The 17,497-nt window shown below is 40.8% G+C and overlaps 1 protein-coding gene across 6 annotated transcripts in view; it reads left to right on the top strand.

Moving 5' to 3' along the window:
* Positions 1 to 17,497, top strand: part of lpin2 (lipin 2) — a 115,626-nt gene that overhangs the window by 26,606 nt on the left and 71,523 nt on the right. For all 6 annotated transcript variants that reach the window (XR_012098739.1, XM_073043711.1, XM_073043721.1 and 3 more), the window contains exon 2: positions 10,281 to 10,469. Coding sequence is in view for 5 of the 6 variants with exons in the window: in XM_073043702.1 (XP_072899803.1) it covers positions 10,281 to 10,469 (189 nt within the window). In the remaining variant the exon portion in view is untranslated. The remainder of the gene's footprint in view (positions 1 to 10,280; positions 10,470 to 17,497) is intronic.

The raw sequence follows: 17,497 nt of genomic DNA, 5'->3' as shown, positions 1-17,497 counted from the left end.
AATTCATTTTGACCCCCAAGTTTATTGATCAAATTGTCATTGCCCTTTTAAAGGATCACCAGTTTGGATAAGCTGTACAAAGTTATTGATCTGCATGACAAACAATACACTTGCTCTCCTGTATGTAAATTTATTGCTCAACTGTATGGATTGAATTATTATTATCTTCTCATCACAGGAGAAGGTTCTGTTTAATTGAAAGGACTTGAAACCAATTTGAATTCGCTTGTGCCTTATCTAAGGTTTTTAATGTGTGAAGTGGACGTCCCTGTTTCATAATAAGAGAGCTGTGATATGAAAGGAAATGGTACCGTAAATAGGGTAATAATAATGTCCTAATCAAGATTAGCTGACTACAGTTAAAAATGAAACTGTTCAGAGATATTTTTGAAGTGCTGCCACCCATAAATGCTAATGTCATTTGTAACTTCCTGTTCTTTTGTCGTCTTTATTTGAATCTAATGGTTAATCATGAAACCTTTCTGTACCGTACCTGACACCCTAATTAAAAATCAACTGTAGAAGTTTTTGAGTTTTTCATAAGAATTCCCTACTATATATTTTTAAAGTTTCATTGTGGAAACGTAATCTCTACAGTTTTTTCTCTAAGTATAGCATGTTACTGATTATTGGAGGTTTTGTTTGCAGTAGACCTACATAAGGCAAATAACCTAGATTTTTTTTTAATATACATTACACAGTCAAATGCACAATTTGGAATTCCTTTGGCCATCTAGAAACTTTGTAAGGATGGGATCTCATAACCGAACCTCACCTCACTCTTCAGTAACGTGGAAAAGGTTGTGGTTGCTGTAGCTGCGTAATGCACATTTACTGGACATGTCATATATGGTCATTTCCTGTACAATCTGAACTTTTAAATAGCATGTGTGGTGAACTACATATACCTGTCTGGACACGCCCCCCCCCCCCCCCCCCCGCTGACTGCTCCTGTGGCTCCTCCCACGGACCCCGGTATAAAGGCAATTGGAGCCACAGCCCCGGCCTCAGTCTCCAGGATGTAGTGTGGTGGTCAATTGCTGCTTGTTCTTTCTTCCAGCCAATAAAAGCCGATATCTCGCCTCACGTCTCCGAGAGTTATTGATGGTGCATCAGCATGTGATATCTTGAAGGCTGCACAACAGTACAGGCAATGGAAAAGTAACTAGTACAAATGTGGGCTTACATCCTTTTTTATTCTGCATTTTTATTGGAAATGTTCAGAATAAAAATTCTTCCCAGTAATTTTCTGGAAAGTGGGTATTGTGTATTCAAAATGCGGGTGGGTTTTACAGTGGTTAATGAGGAATTAACTGCATAATAGACCAAGTTAGAAGCTAATTAAGTACTTGAAGACTTTGGAATTTAACTGGAGCATTTTGGGCAGATTGGGAAATCACTTCACTAAATGCAAATTACTAAATTTTTTTCAGCATCTATTGGGATACTTAACTGGTAGTTTTGGATTTTATGTCACAAATGACTTTCTGGAGCTCTTCAAACATGCTAGGAATAAAGCAGCAATCTGACATTTACAACTGTTATTTTGTTTGACACTGTCTCTGAGCTTTCATGGGAAACTTTGAAGAGTTTTTAAGTGTTGATTGTTGGCTCTATTCTGTCCTGGCTTTGTCCCTTCTGAATTCAGCTGATTACCACGAAAATAATTGTGTGGGCCTTTGAGAACAGCTGGAGAGATAACTCTAAAGGCTTGACTACTCCTGAGGGGGTGTCCTATATACACTAGCTAATGTACCAAGTATAGTGAAGGTCTTCTGTGCAGTCCACAACATTGCACACAGAAAATAGCATGCTTGGAGGAGCAGGCTGATGCTGGGAGAGCTGTGTACAGTTAGAGTAGAGATTAAGATGCATCCATTAATGTAGTAAAATCAAACAAAACGGTGCTGGAATAATACAGCAGGTTAAGTGGCATCTCTGGAGGCAAAAAGGTGTCAACTGATACTTCAGGTCACAAGCTGCATCAGGACCAGGGAAGAGGAAAGACTGCAATACGAAAGGGCAAGATAGAGGCTGGTAGACAATAGATCGAACCAAACAGGAAACGTGAACATTGAGAGTGGAAAACTGGGTGGATCAGTGAGTGCATGGGAGGAAAATGATGGCGATATGTGCTACCTGAAACTGGAAAATCCAGTGTATATACCATTTGGGTTGTAAGCTACCCAAGTGAAATATAAAACACACTTCCAGTTAGCAATGGAGAAAACAGAAGAGACAGGCTGGTGTGGGAAGAAGAATTATAGTGGTGTACATCTACAATCTCAAGATAGCTGTTGTGGACAGAGAGCAGGTTCTCTGCAAAATGATAGCCTAGTCTCTGTTTAATTAAAGCAGAGGAGGCTACTTAAGAGTGCCGAATGCAGTTGATTTGGTTAGAGGAGCTGTTTAGATCCCTAGATGGTGATGAGAAGGTGCCAGTTAGAAACATAGAAACATCGAAAAACCTACAACACAATACAGGCCCTTCAACCCACAAAGTTGTGCCAAACATGTCCCTACATTAGAAATAACTAGGCTTACCTATAGCCCTCTATTTTTCTAAGCTCCATGTACCTATCTCAAAGTTCACTCAACCAATTCTCATAAGGCATGTTCCCCAATCCAGGCAACATCCTTGTGAATCTCCACTGCATCCTTTCTATGGCTTCCACATCCTTCCTGTAGTGAGGCAACCAGAACTGAGCACAGTACTCCAAGTGGGGTCTGACCAGGGTTCTGGATAGCTGCAACATTACCTCTCAGCTCCTAAATTCAATTTCACGATTGATGAAGGCCAATACGCTGTATGCCTTCTTAACCGCAGAGTCAACCTGCGCAGCTGCTTTGAGTGTCCTATGGACTCAGTCCCCAAGATCCCTCTCTTCCACACTGCCAAGAGTCTTACCATTAATACTATATTCTGCCATCATATTTAACCTACCAAAATGAACCACTTTACACTTATCTGGGTTGAACTCCATCTGTCACTTCTCAACCCAGTTTTGCATCCTATCAATGTCCTGCTCTCACCTCAGTCAGCCCTCCACACGATCCACAACACCTCAACCTTTGTGTCATCAGCAAACTTATTAACCCATCCCCCCACTTCCTCATCCAGGTCACTTATAAAAGTCACGAAGAGTAAGCGTACCAGAACAGATCCCTGAGGCACACCACTGGTCACTGACCTCTATGCAGAATATGACCCGTCTACAACCACTCTTTGCGTTCTGTGGGCAAGCCAGTTCTGGATCCACAAAGCAATGTTCCCTTGGATCCCATGCCTCCTTACTTTCTCAGTAAGCCTTGCATGGGGTACCTTATCAAATGCCTTGCTGTTATAGGAGAAAGTGCCAGAGAACAAGAAGTAGTGGCTTGCGAGGGTAGAGCAGACCAGGGAATTATGAAGTGAGTGGTTCCTGTAGAAATCAGGGCTTGGTAGGTGGGGAGGGGTAGGGAAGAGGGAAAATTGTCACAGGTGGTGGAATCACTTTGGAGATGGTGGAAATGGGAGAGGATGATGTTGGATGAAAGTTGAAAGCCAGGAGAACAAGATTGTTCTCTTTGGTTAAGGTAGGGAGGGAAAATGAAAGAAATGCTGACCTGTAAGCAATTTTAAACCTCATTTCCACTGCAACACTGATTTGTCTGTCTTTTGCCATCTCTATTGCAGTTGAAAGAAGAAATTCTATGTTGGGCTTTGTTAGCTTGCAACCCATAGGTATGAACATAACATTTTCCATTTCTGGTGTTCTCTTCCCACACACATTTGCCCTTGCACCTAGTTTTCTTCTCTCTGTATTTACTTCTATTCTCCCTCCCTAGCATGAGTCCATCTGCTTTTCCCCTCTCCATCTAGTTCCACCCATTACCTATCTCATTTGTACTGCTATATACTTTGCCATACCTATGATGATGTATGATTTGGACCCAAAATTTTCAACTTGATATTTCTGACTGCACAATATTCCTTATGAAACAATAGACAGTGGACGCAGTTGGTGAGAATCAAACATGCATGTCCGCTATGACATAACGCTTATGGTGCTTTTTCCTGCTAGCATGGAGTTATTGTGGGTGGTGCTGCTGCTGGTTAGTATGGTCCTGAATAGTCAAATTGGTATTTATACTAAGCAGATGAGTGATACTTTATTCTTCTAGGTTATGACTTTTGTTACAGTTGAAGAGGCATCATTACAAATACCTGCAACTTACCTGCAACTTATTGGCTTCTTTCTTCTCGACACACTTTTCTTTCTACTCTTGTCCATACACAAAATCTTTCTACAAGCCTGCCTAGTGCGACTGAAATGCAATTGTCTTTCATTCATCGCTGCTTCAAGAAGCATCCTTCAAGAATGAGCAGTTTTCCAACCCTTGGAGGCTCCTGTGCTTTCTGACATGCTGATACTTTACTCATGTGTTGTTTGAGAGCTTGTTACTATGCTGAGTGTATGCAGTAGTGAATTGTTGTGTGATAATGCACCTTTTGCAAAAACCCTGTAGGTGATTTGAAGAATATGAATTGCCCCATCTGTTTACTGCTGAGCAAAATTTGTCCCAGTGCTATGCTTCTGCCCTTCATGTGTATAACGTTATTGAACCTTAACATTCAACTTACATTTTCTACCTTTTAATCTTGAGACTTCAGCCACATCCTCTTTCAGATGCTCTTAACGAAAATGACGACACCACCTCTCCACACACCCTGCCTTTGAGCATTTACTAAAACACCAATGCCTTGAGAGGAATTTGAAAATGAAACCACACGCCAGTGATAAATTGTCTCTTGTTAATTCCTGTTTGTTTATTTTGGTTTTGCTGCAATTATCCACTGTCTTTGCTATTCCCAATGGTGCTGTTCTATTTAATTAACTGTCATTAATAAATATGTTGGATAACACATGAAAGCTCTGGCCTTAAAGATTGCTTTTCTGAATAGTATATTCAAATTGATTTTTGGAATCAAGTCAATATTTGTATCTCTTTGATTGGTGTGAGATGATTAATATACTAGTTAGACAACCAGTTTGTTAAAATTGTGAATTTTAAAAAAAATTAACTGTCTTTTATCTTGACATTTGAAAAGCTGAAGTACATTATTCTGTTTTCTCAAATATTTGGCATGGCTTGAGTTACTTAAAGTGCTAACATAGCACGGTAGCAAAGTGGTTAGCACAGTACTTTACAGTAGCATTGACCGGGGTCCAATTCCAGCGTTGTCTGTAAGGAGTTTGTACGTTCTCCCCACGATCACGTGTGTTTCCTTCCACAGTCTAAAGATGTATGAGTTGGTAGGCTAGTTGGTCATTATAAATTGTCTCATGATTAGGCTAGTGTTAAATCAGGGGTTGCTGGGCAGTGTAGCTCGAAGGGCCTATTCTGCACTGTATTGTAAGAAGAAAGAAATCTCACACCATTCTCCTGATGCCATTATGTGACTAGAAATTAAACTTTAAATAAGTTTGATAATTGACAAAAAAAACCTTCCCTTCCTCTACCATCAATGCCGCCCTCACCTACATCTCTTCCATCTCGCACGCATCTGTCTTCATCCCATCCTTCCACCAGGGATAGGCTTCCTCCTGTCCTCACCTACCACCCTACAAGTCTCTGGATCCCACCACCAAGCACATCATTCCCTCCTCCCCACTTTGCACTTTCTACAGGGGTTACTCCCTACGTGACTCCTTTGTCCACTCATCCTACCCCACTGATCTCCCTCCTGGCACTTATCCTTGCAAGCAGAACAAGTGTCACGCCTGCCCCTGCACCTTCTCCCTCACTACCATCACCTGCAAGTCTGTTAGGGTCATCTACTGTATCTGGTACTCCTGGTGTGGCCACAAAAAGCAGGATTTCCCCATGGCCACCCATTTCAATTCTACTTCCCATTTCCATTCTGACATGTCAGTCCATAGCCTCCTTTACTGCCACAGTGAGGCCACACTCAGGTTGGAGGAGCAACATCTTGTATTCCATCTGGGTAGCCTCCAACCTGATAGCACAAGCATCAATTTCTTGAACTTCCAGTAATTGACCCTCCTCCTGTCCTTCACCATTCCCATTCTTGTTTCCCTCTCACATTTTCTCTTCTAACTTGCTCATCACCTTCTCTTTCTTCTCCCCCCCCCCCCATTCCCTTTGTTCCATCTGTCCTCTCCGTTTAGGTCCCCCCTTCTCCAGTGCTTTATCTCTTCCACCAATTGACTTCCCAGCTCTTTACATCACCCCCTCACCCTCTCCTGGTTTCACATATCACCTGCCACCTTCCTCTTTTCCCTCCCTCCTCCCCACCTTATTCTGACATCTTCCCCTCCCCTTTTCCTTTCCAGTCCTGATGACGATTCTCTGCCTGAAATGTCGACTGTTTATTCCCATCCATTGATGCTACCTGACTTGCTAAGATCCTCCAACACATTGTGTGTTGCTCTAGATTTCCAGCATCTGCAGTACCTCTTGTGTCTTCGTGTTTGTTTTAAAGACAGTTTCTCCTAAAGAAAACAAAAGTTTTATCAATTTCTTGCAACACACACAAAATGCTGGTGGAACACAGCAGGCCAGGCAGCATCTATAGGGAGAAGTACAGTCGACATTTCGGGCCGAAACCCTTCCACCAACATTTTGTGTGTGTTGCTTGAATTTCCAGCATTTGCAGATTTCCTTGTGTTTGCATTATCAATTTCTCACCCTCTTTGGATCGAACAGTAGTTTTTAAAAATAAAAAGCCCTTTTTAGAGTCTTTATTATTTTGGATAATGCTACACATCATTTGGATAACACATCATTAAAGTGTTGAGAACTTAATGTTCCCTTGGGAAACTTGTGTTTTCTACTTTAAAGCACGCAGCTGTGATAAACTTCTGTATTATTACCATTTAATGTACAAGCAGTGTTGGGACAATGACTTGAATTGGCCATTAAAAATCTGATATGTTACGGTAATTATTTTTGATCTGTACACACTTTAAGTAGATTTGTTTTCATTCCACTGCTGGGGTTGAATTGACAGTCTTTCCAGGATGGTCTTTTCACTGCCTGTGAAATAATGTCTGAAATTATCCTAAAACTTGTGCTGTGCTGCACTGTGCATTGTGGCAGGTGAACAGTCCTAGAGGCCACATGATTTCAAATAATTGTCGGGGTCTTCAGTCAGGTTTGTTTGAAGAAATCTCTGCCCAATTATTATTAGCGTATAACCTGCAGCACCAGGGGTGCCAGCACACTTGGCCACTGGTATACTACAATTAGGAATGTCTACTATTTCACGCCTAGATGGCATTTCAGGAAATCTGATCACTTGGCTGTCCTCCTACCTGCATACCGGGCAGAGGCAAAGAGCAAGATTCCGGAGATCTGGACGACAAAGAGGTGGTCTTAGGAGAGGCTACAGGATTGCTTTGAGTCAGTGGACTGGAACTCAGTTCAAGGACTCAGAATCTAGATGAATGTACCACAGTTGTTACGGACAAGTGTGCCTAGTACATCTACACAAAATCATTGAGACTTCCCCAACCAGAAGCCCTGGATGAACCATGAAATCCACAGCCTGGTATCACAGTAGCCTCTCGTAAAGTGCCATTCTTCTCGGGCACCTACAGTTAGAGGGGCAGCTGACCTAGGCAGTGTGGCTGTGGTTTCATTTTTTTCCACTTTTCCATGATGGACTGCACTGTGCTCTGAGCAATGTTCAGTGCTTTTGAGATGGTCTTGTACCCTTCTGCAGATTTGTACCTTTCCCTTTCTCTATCATCATTTCCCTGACTTGTCTTGAATGCTCTTTTGTCTAGATTTTGGTTGGGTCTGTTGAAAATTTACCATACTATTACAGGGAGGGGGTTTTTAATCTTATGAATTCATTGAAAACAGGTGATCCTTCAATTTTATACAACAACAAATTGAGTGACTTGGTAAGGTAATACTATATATTGTACCTGAAGAAAGTTAGTGTAGTATTTACAAAGGGGATGAATTCTATTTCAGTCTCCTAATTCTGGTTTTAATTTTTAGTAAATCGTTGAGAGGGTTTGGAATTTTTCTTTTGATTTGGCGATGTACAATGTTTTGCAGATTAGCTCAAGAATCTTACTTCAATATATTTTATATTTAGAAAATGAGACAGTAAAATGTGTAAAAGTTGGGAATGATCTTTTTCAATGCACTGTAAATTCTGTATGGCAGCTAAAGAAAATTTGTATTTTTGAAAAATCAGATTACTGGTGGTTTTCATGAGCAGAACCCTAATGTAACCAGTCTTCCTAAACATTTGCACTTGTTATAAGCAGAGTGTGTGTAGATCAGATGAATGAAATTCAGTTTCGGATGAGTAGGACTTGAATGCAGGATATGAATAAAATGTTACAATTGCAATTTAGTTGGAATAAGAATTCAGATGAAGATGAGTCAAATTACATATGTTACTATATTCTACTTTGGGATTCTTTTCTTGTAGGTATTTGCAAGAAAATAAAGAAATACAATAGAATTTTTGGGAAGTTATACTTGTTTTAATTAAGTTATACTTATTATTATTTATTTTAAATAAGTTCTACTTATTTTTGGGAAGTTAGACTGGCAAGTGCAAAAGAAGACAACTGTGCAAATAAAATAAACATAATTAATACTGAGAATATGAGTTGTAGATTTCTTGAAAGTGAGTATGTAGGTTGTGAAATCAGTTCAGAGTTGTAGTAAGTGAAGTTATCCATGCCAATTCAGGAACCTGATGGTTTTAGGGTAATAAACTGCTCCTGAGCCTGGTGGTGTGGGGCCTAAGGCTCGAGTACCTCCTACCCAATGTCGTAATGAGATAGGAGCATCACCAATATAGTGGGGTCCCTGAAGATAGATACTATTTTCATGTGGCAGTGCCCCACATAAATGTACTCAGTCCTTTACAGTAAAATCACGTCTCACCACTAAGTTGTATCCACAACTTTTTGTAGACTTTTTCATTCCTGGCCATTGGTGTTTCATACCTGGCAATGACGCAACCAGTTAGAATACTTTATACTGTGCATCAGTAGAAGTTTGTCAAATATTTAGTAACATACTGAATGAATCCATATGAACTTCTAAGAAGTTACAAGTACTTTTGTGCCGCCTTTGTAATGGCATTTGCACAATGGTCCCAGGACAGATCCTCTAATAGGATAATGACAAGGAGTTTCAAGTTACTGAGCTTTTCCACCTCCGATCCCCTAATGTGGACTGGCTCATGGACTTCCAGTTTCATTTTCCTGCAGTCAATAATGTTCTCTTTGGTTTTGCTGACATTGAGTGAGAGGTTGTTGTTGAAGCACTCTATATGCTGATTCATCACAACCTTTGATTTGACTAACAGCAATGTTGTCAGCAAACTTAAATACAACATTAGAGGTGCTTTTTGTTTGTCGTTCCTCTCCATGCCTTGTGGCGCATCGGGCGATAACCTCGTCATTTTTTTTGTAGCATTTGCCTGTGTTTTTTTTTAGCTTGAGTTGCTAGCTGAATACTGAACCCAGCATGGATGGCAAATGTGCAAGGAGCCAACCCGGACCACTCTCCTCTAAATCCAGCGCGGATGCCACTTCACCACCAGCTGGCACATTTGGAGGTGCACATAGCTACATAATCAGATGTATAAAGCAAGTAGAGCAGGGGGAAAAGCATACAGCCTTGTGCACCTGTGTTGATGGCCATGTTGCCAATCTGCATAACTGGGATCTGCAAGTGAGGAGATCGATGATCCAGTTGCACAGGGAGGTATCAAGGACCTTCCAAGTCCTAATTTTATTTAGTTTAATGTTGGCTTAACATTAAAAGTTACTAGTGCCAAGCAACTTTGTTTAAGAAATGATAGTTGGTGTATTTTGTTACATCTACTAATCAGTGAATTTTGGTTTCTTTTTGAGATATTAATAGATTGATTTTAAAACTTTGCATTATATTCTTTGAGCTACGGTTTTGCACTGTAGGGTAGTGTTGCTTCTTTACATTAAAATTTTAGTTGATTTTGTTCAGGTACATATATCATTCAAACTAGTTAATTGGTATATCTTGCAGTGACCTAAGTGAGTTGTGCTATCATTTGTAAGTCCTATTTCTCACAGCATGTGCACTTGCTGAAATGGGCAAATTGAGTTTTCATAAATGTGCACAATTCTGTGTAATGTGCATATCATTCATACTGTTCATTGGTGTGGTCAGGGTTTTGCATTGCAATGGAAATATGTCATGTGCATGAAATTAATAAGTTCAGTTGAATGTGTATTTTTACCTTTGTATTTTCCTTTCAGTCACAAACCATGAACTATGTTGGACAGTTGCTGATAACAGTCAAGGAACTGTACAAGGGGTTGAATCCTGCAACACTCTCTGGGTGCATCGATGTCATTGTGGTTAAGCAGCAGGATGGCACGTACCAGTGTTCACCATTCCATGTTCGTTTTGGAAAGCTTGGGGTACTTCGGTCAAAAGAAAATGTGGTAGGTTCCCAATTTTAATTGTTAATAGATGTTATGTTGAAGGGAATGAATAAACAAAACTTTCACTTGTCAAACTCTTTATCAGCTTATTACAAGAGATATGTGAGAGAAAATAGGCTTCAGGAAATGAGTAGGGAAAAGAGACTGATAAGGACTGCTTTGAAAGTCAGCAACAGTTTGGCAACTAAATGGCTTCTTTCTGTGTTTATAAGAAAATGTAATTCAGATTTGTTTCTCACATGTACATCAAAGCAGAAATATGTGTGCGTCAACCACCAACACACCATGTATGCTATGGGGCCTTCCCATAAGTGTCACCTTGCATTCTGGTGCCAACTTAGCATGCCTAACATGCTTAGCAGAACAGTATAACACAACATAACAAGTGACAAAGTAACAACAGCAAAACAAGCCTCATTCCTTCCTCCCTCCCACATATGCACATGCAGTCTTCTAACCCCAGGACAGGCCACCTTTGGCTTTCAGCCTACAGTGGACTCATGGATTCACAGATTTTATGACATTGACTTCTCCAGAGATTCTCAGACACAGCTCCAGCCATAAGGCCTCGATTGCTGGACTTCTGATTGACCTTTTAGGATTCAGTCTTCGGTATCAACCCAGGACTTGCTGATGATGACAAATGAGATACCTGGATGAGTACTCAAACTCCAGGCCTCGATCTCTGAACTCACCAATGATGGGACCCTGAATATTTTCGCTGGTCTGTTGGCCTGACATCCAACCACGTAACATTGCTGGACTTTGAACATGGAGCGAAGGCTTAGACTCCTGCCTGTCCTCTAATTCCCCGCATCACTGTCCCTAAATCCTAACCTGACACCCTAACTCCCCGCTCTGTTCCCAAAACCGTCTCTGATTCTTTGAAATAAAAAACCTAAAATCAACTAAGTCTGAGCCACAATTTCAATGGAGAACACAGCTTGATACCACTTTGCCTCAGTTTTATTGTATGGAGTTAATTCTATTATAAAATCATAAACCCTTCTGTGGTGGGCAAGTACTAATTTTTTACCATATTCTCTTCATATATTCATGTATTCCTCAAGCCAAAAGTTTTTAATATTTTCTGGGATCAAAACTAGAGTTGGGACATCACAGAATCTGACCCTTGGTTCTTCTGTTCTTAAAATGACTCAAGGAAAATGATAAAATGGCTCTTTCAAAGTTCAAAGCATATCACCTTATGCAGCCCTGGGATTCATTTTCTTGTCGGCATACTCAATAAAATGACAGAAGAGTAATTAAAACAGAATTAGTGAAAGACTGCTCAACTTGGGCGTTCAACCAGAGTGCGGGAGACAACAAAATGCAAATAGAAAAAGAGGAAATAATAATAAATAAGCAATGAATATTGAACATGAGATGAGTCTTTGGAAATGGGAATATTAGTTGTGGGAAGATCTCAATGTTGGGGCAAAGAAGTTAAGAGAAGTTATCTTTTTTGTTTCAGTAGCCTGATGGTTGAGGGGTAGTAACTGTTCCTCAACCTGGTGGTGTGAGTCCCGAGAGCCCTGCACTAGCTTCTTGATGGCAGCAGGGAGAAGACAACGTGTCCTAGATGTTGGGAGTTGTTAATGATGGATGCTGCTTTTCTGCAGTTGTGTGGTTGTTTACATCTCAGGTCCAGGATGTTTCTGGTCGTGTCCACAATATCCTGAAGTAGGAAGGTGAACATCCTGAGGTCGTGCTACATATTTGTACCAATGACATAGGAAGGAGACCGTGAAAACAGACTACAGGGTGTTAGGAAAGAAGCTGAGAAGCAGGACTTTAAAGGTAGTAATTCAGATTCAGTTTATTGTCATTTAGAAACCACAAATGCAATGCAGTTAAAAAGTAATCTTGGGATTACTGCCTGTGTCATGCGACAGTGAGTATAGGAATAGAGTGAGGTGGAGGATAAATGCGTGGCTAAGGGATTGGGGCAGGGATTCAGATGTCTGGATCATTGGAACCTCTTTTGGGGCAGGCGTGACCTGTACAAAATGAATGGGTTTTACTTGAATCTGAGGGGGACCAATATCCTGGCAGGGAGGTTTGCTAAGGAGAGTTTAAACTAGAATTGCTGGAGGGTGGAAACCGAATGAAAAAGACGGAGGAAGTGGTGGTTGCTCACAAATAGAGAAAGCTTGTAGGCAGAGTGAGGGAGGATAGGCAAGGGATGCATTCAGACTGATGGTTTAAGATGTCTATTTTAATGCAAGAAGCATTATGAACAAAGCAGACGAGCTTAGAGAGTGGATCATGAACAAAGTGGATGAGCTTGGAGCTGTGATGCTGTGGCCATTACAGAGACTTGAATGGCTCAGGGATGGGAATGGCTGCTTAGAGTGCTAGGCTATAGGTGTTTCAGAAAGGACAGGGAGGAAGGCATGGCACTGCTGATCAGAGATAGTGTCACGGCTGCAGAAAGGGAGGAAATCTTGGAGGGATTGTCCACTGAGTCTCTGTGGGTGGAAGTTAGAAACGGGAAGGGGTCAATAACTCTATTGGGTGTTTTTTTTATAGACCACCCAATAGTAACAGGGACATTGAGGAGCAGATAGGGAGACAGATTCTGGAACAGTGCAATAAAAACAGGTAAGCATGATGGGAGATTTTAATTTCCCCAATATTGATTGGCATCGCCCTAGAGCAAGGGGTTTAGATGGGATGAGGTTTGTTAGGAAGGTTTCCTGACACAGTACTTAGATAAGCCTACAAGAGGAGAGGCTGTACTTGATCTGGTATTGTGAAATGAACCTGGTTAGGTGTCAGGTCTGTTAGTGGGAGAGCATTTTGGAGATAGTGAACATCCTCTACATAGCACCATCCAGAGACAGAGAAGCAGTTTCAGCGACAGGTTACTATCGATGCAATGCTCCTCAGACAGGATGAAGAGGTCAATACTCCCCAATGCCACTAGGCTTTACAATTCAACCGCCAGGACTTAAGAACTTTTTAAAGGCTATTATTAATGCCTTTTGAGATAGTGATTTAGATGCATATCATATTTTTTACTGAGTTAAGTATTGTATGTAATTAGTTTTGCTACAACAAGTGTATGGGACATTGGAAAAAAAAGTTGAATTTCCCCATGGGGATGAATAAAGTATCTATCTATCTATCTATCTATCTATCTAATTCTGTTTCCTTTACCATAGCATTGGAGAGAGATAGGAACAGACAAGTTAAGAAAGTGTTTAATTGGAGTAAGGGGAAATATGAAGTTATCAGGCAGGAGCTTGGAAGCATAAATTGGGAGCAGATGTTCTCAGGGAAATGTATGGCAGAAATATGGTAAATGTTCAGGGGATATTTGCGTGGAGTTCCGCATAGGTACGTTCTAATGAGACGGAAAGGATGGTAGGGTACAGGAACTGTGGTGTGCAAAGGCAGTTGAAAATCTAGTCAAGAAGAAAAGAAAAGCTTACGAAAGGTTCAAAAAAACTAGGTAATCATCTAGAGATCTAGATGATTATAAGGCTACCAGGAAGGGGCTTAAGAATGAAATTAGGAAAGCCAGAAGGGGCCATGAGAAGGCCTTGGTGAGCAGGATTAAGCAAAACCCAGTGGCATTCTGCAAGTAAGTGAGAGCATGAGGATAAGATGTGAGAGAATAGAACCAATCAAGTGTGACAGTGGAAAAGTGTGTATGGAACTGGAGGAGGTAGCAGAAGTACTTAATGAGTACTTAGCTTCAGTATTCACTACGGAAAAGGACCTTGGGGATTTTAGGGATGACTTACAGTGGACTGAAAAGCTTGAGCATAATAGACATTAATAAAGAGGATGTGCTGGAGCTTTTAAAGCATCAAGTTCGATAAGTCACCGGGACCAGACGGGATGTGCCCCAGGCTACTGTGGGAAGTGAGTGAGGAGATTGCTGAGCCTCTTGCATCATCAATGACGACGGGGGAGGTTCTGGAAGATTGGAGGGTTGCAGATATTGTTCCCTTATTCAAGAAAAGGAGCAGAGATAGCCCAGAAAATTATAGACCAGTGATCCTTACTTCAGTGGTTGGTAAGTTGATGGAGAAGATCCTGAGAGGCGAGATTTATGAACATTTGGAGAGGCATAATACAATTAGGAATAGTCAGCATGGCTTTGTCAAGGGCAGGTCGTGCCTTATGAGCCTGATTGAATTGTTTTGAGGATGTGACTAAATGCATTGATGAAGGAAGAGTAGTAGATGTAGTGTATCTGGATTTCAGCAAGGCATTTGATAAGGTACCCCATGCAAGGCTTATTGAGAAAATAAGGAGGTATGGGGTCCAAGGGGACCTTGCTTTGTGGATCCAGAACTGGCTTGTACACAGACGGTAAAGAGTGATTGTAGATGGGTCATATTCTGTATGGAGGGTGTTGTTATGCAGGAATCTGTTCTGGGATCCCTACTCTTTGTGATTTTTTTTTTTTATAAATGACCCGGATGAGGAAGTGGAGGGGTGGGTTAGTAAATTTCCTGATGATACAAAGGTTGGGGGTGTTGTGTATAGTGCGGAGGGCTGTCAGAGGTTACAGTGAGACATCGATAGGATGCAAAACTGCGCTGAGAAGTGGCAGATGGAGTTCCACCCAGGTAAGAGTGTGGTTCATTTTGGTAGGTCAAATATGATGGTAAAATATAGTATTAATGGTAAGACTCTTGGCAGTGTGGTTGACTGTGCAGTTTAGAAGGCATATGGTGTATTAGCCTTCATCAACCATGGGATTGAAAAGTTATGTTGCAGCTATATAGGAACCTTGTCAGACCCCACTTGGAGTACTGTGCTCAGTTCTGGTCATCTCACTACAGGAAGGATGTGGAAACTATAGAAAGGGTGCAGAGGAGATTTACAAGGATATCGCCTGGATTGGGGAGCATGCCTTATGTGAATGGTTTGAGTGAACCTGGCCTTTTCCTCCGTTGCTCCAAGGAGTAGAGAGGTGACCTGATAAAGGTGTATCAAATGATGAGAGGCATTGATTGTGTGGCTAGTCAGAAGCTTTTTCCCAGGGCTGAAATGGTGAACACAAGAGGGCACAGTTTTAAGGTGCTTGGAAGTAGTTACAGAGATGTCAGGGGTAAGTTTTTTATGCAGAGGGTAGTGAGTGCGTGGAATGGGCTGCCAGCGATGGTGGTGGAGGTGAATACAATAGTGTCTTTTAAGAGACTCCTGGATAGGTACATGGAGCTTAGAAAAATAGGATAACACTAGGTAATTTCTAAGGTAAGTACATGCTCAGCACAGCATTGTGGGCTGAAGGGTCTGTGTTGTACTGTAGGTTTTCTGTGTTTCATGTATATGTGGTCAATGGTGGGGAGGGTTTTATCCATGATGGACTGGGCTGTATCCACTACTGTTAGTAGGATTTTCTGTTCAAGGGCATTGGTGTTTTCATACCAGTCTGTAATGAAGCCAGTCAATACACTCTCCAGTATATATCTATCAAAGTTATAAATGTCATGCTGAATCTCCACAGACTCCTAACGATGTAGAGGTGCTACTATGCCTTCTTCATTGTTAAACAAAAAGTAACTGTCCACATTTCTTACCAAGTCCTCTTTCAGTTTTGTATTCAACCAAACACATCAGATTTTATTGATGGGTGGTTAATTCTAGACATGGCAACAGGAAAAAAAATGCAGACAGCAAAGTATTCAGTGGTCCCTTTCTTCAGCTGGATCCTGGTGAACAACCTGAACATTAAGTGCTATTCTGAACTGAAAATAAATTAACTGTAAGTGATTCATTTTGACCTCTATTGGTCTCTTGAATTTTAGTAGACATAAAGTTGTTCAGCATATAACAGGCCCTCTGCCCACCAAATCAATTTTGACCTTATTGCCCATCTTTCAAGTACGATTTATTTATCATTACTATTATTTGTTATCGTTGTAGAGTTTGTCTTTTGCACTTTGATTGCTTGTCAGTCTTTGTGTGGAGCTTTTCATTGATTATATTGAATTTCTTTGTTGAGCTGTGAATCCCTGCAATAAATCTTGATAGTATTTCGTGACATATATGTACTTTGATAATAAATTTACTTTGAATTTTGATCGCAGTAATCCTGTTAGCTCACATCGTCTGCAACCTTCAACGTCTTGTGTATTGAACTGCTGTTTTTTTAAACATGGTGATTCTGTCTGATTTTACCACTTCCTCTGGTAGCACATTCTAGATATCAGCCACTTTGGTTTTTTCTAAAGAAACTGTTCTCTGTGAAACTTCTTCCTCTCAAGTTAAACCTATGCAGTTTTGTTTTTGAAGTAGGAAAGCCAAATTGGAACAAGTTGTAAAATATTTGAAACATTTCTTTCTAGAGCATAGGTCATCAAAGAATTTAATTGCGAGTTCTGTAGTGTATTTAACAAGATATTAATATGTATATCCAGTAAAGTCTCTTTTTACAGAAAGAAGTTTTGAGATGAAATGTTAGCATAGAACACCACATTGGGAATATTAAGACATGCAAATCTTCATAGCCTAAAAGGCCATTCAAAACCTATATACATAATGTGCTGATATTTATCAAGTAAGATGTGCCTCAGTTAATTTGTTTGCTTAGCTGATTTACTGATTTTTGAGATTTTTGTCCATCTCATTTGTTTGCAAAAGAATGTAGTTGTTGGTATTCAATGAATACACATCAACTGTTCAGATGAAGGAAAGGCTGTGGATGTTGTATACATGGGCTTTATTAAGGCATTTGACAAGGTCCCACATGGGAGGTTAGTTCAGAAGGTTCAGACACTAGGTATCCATGGAGAGGTTGTAAACTGGATTCGAAATTGACTGTGGGAGAAAACAGTGGTAGTGGATGGTTGCTGCTCAGACTGGAGGCCTGTGACTAGTGGTGTGGCTCAGGGATCTGTGCTGGGACCATTGTTGTTTGTTTTCTATATCAATGATCTAGATGATAATGTGGTAAATTGGATCAGCAGGTTTGCTGATGACACTAAGATTGGAGGTGTTGTGGACAGCGAGGAAGGCTTTCAAAGCTTGCAGAGGGATCTGGACCAACTGGAAAAATGGGTCAG

Source organism: Hemitrygon akajei, chromosome 1 (assembly GCF_048418815.1).
Source record: "Hemitrygon akajei chromosome 1, sHemAka1.3, whole genome shotgun sequence".
Lineage (NCBI taxonomy): Eukaryota > Metazoa > Chordata > Chondrichthyes > Myliobatiformes > Dasyatidae > Hemitrygon > Hemitrygon akajei.
The sequence above is the reverse complement of the archived record's forward strand: the minus strand, read 5'-3'. Positions and strand labels throughout refer to the sequence as shown.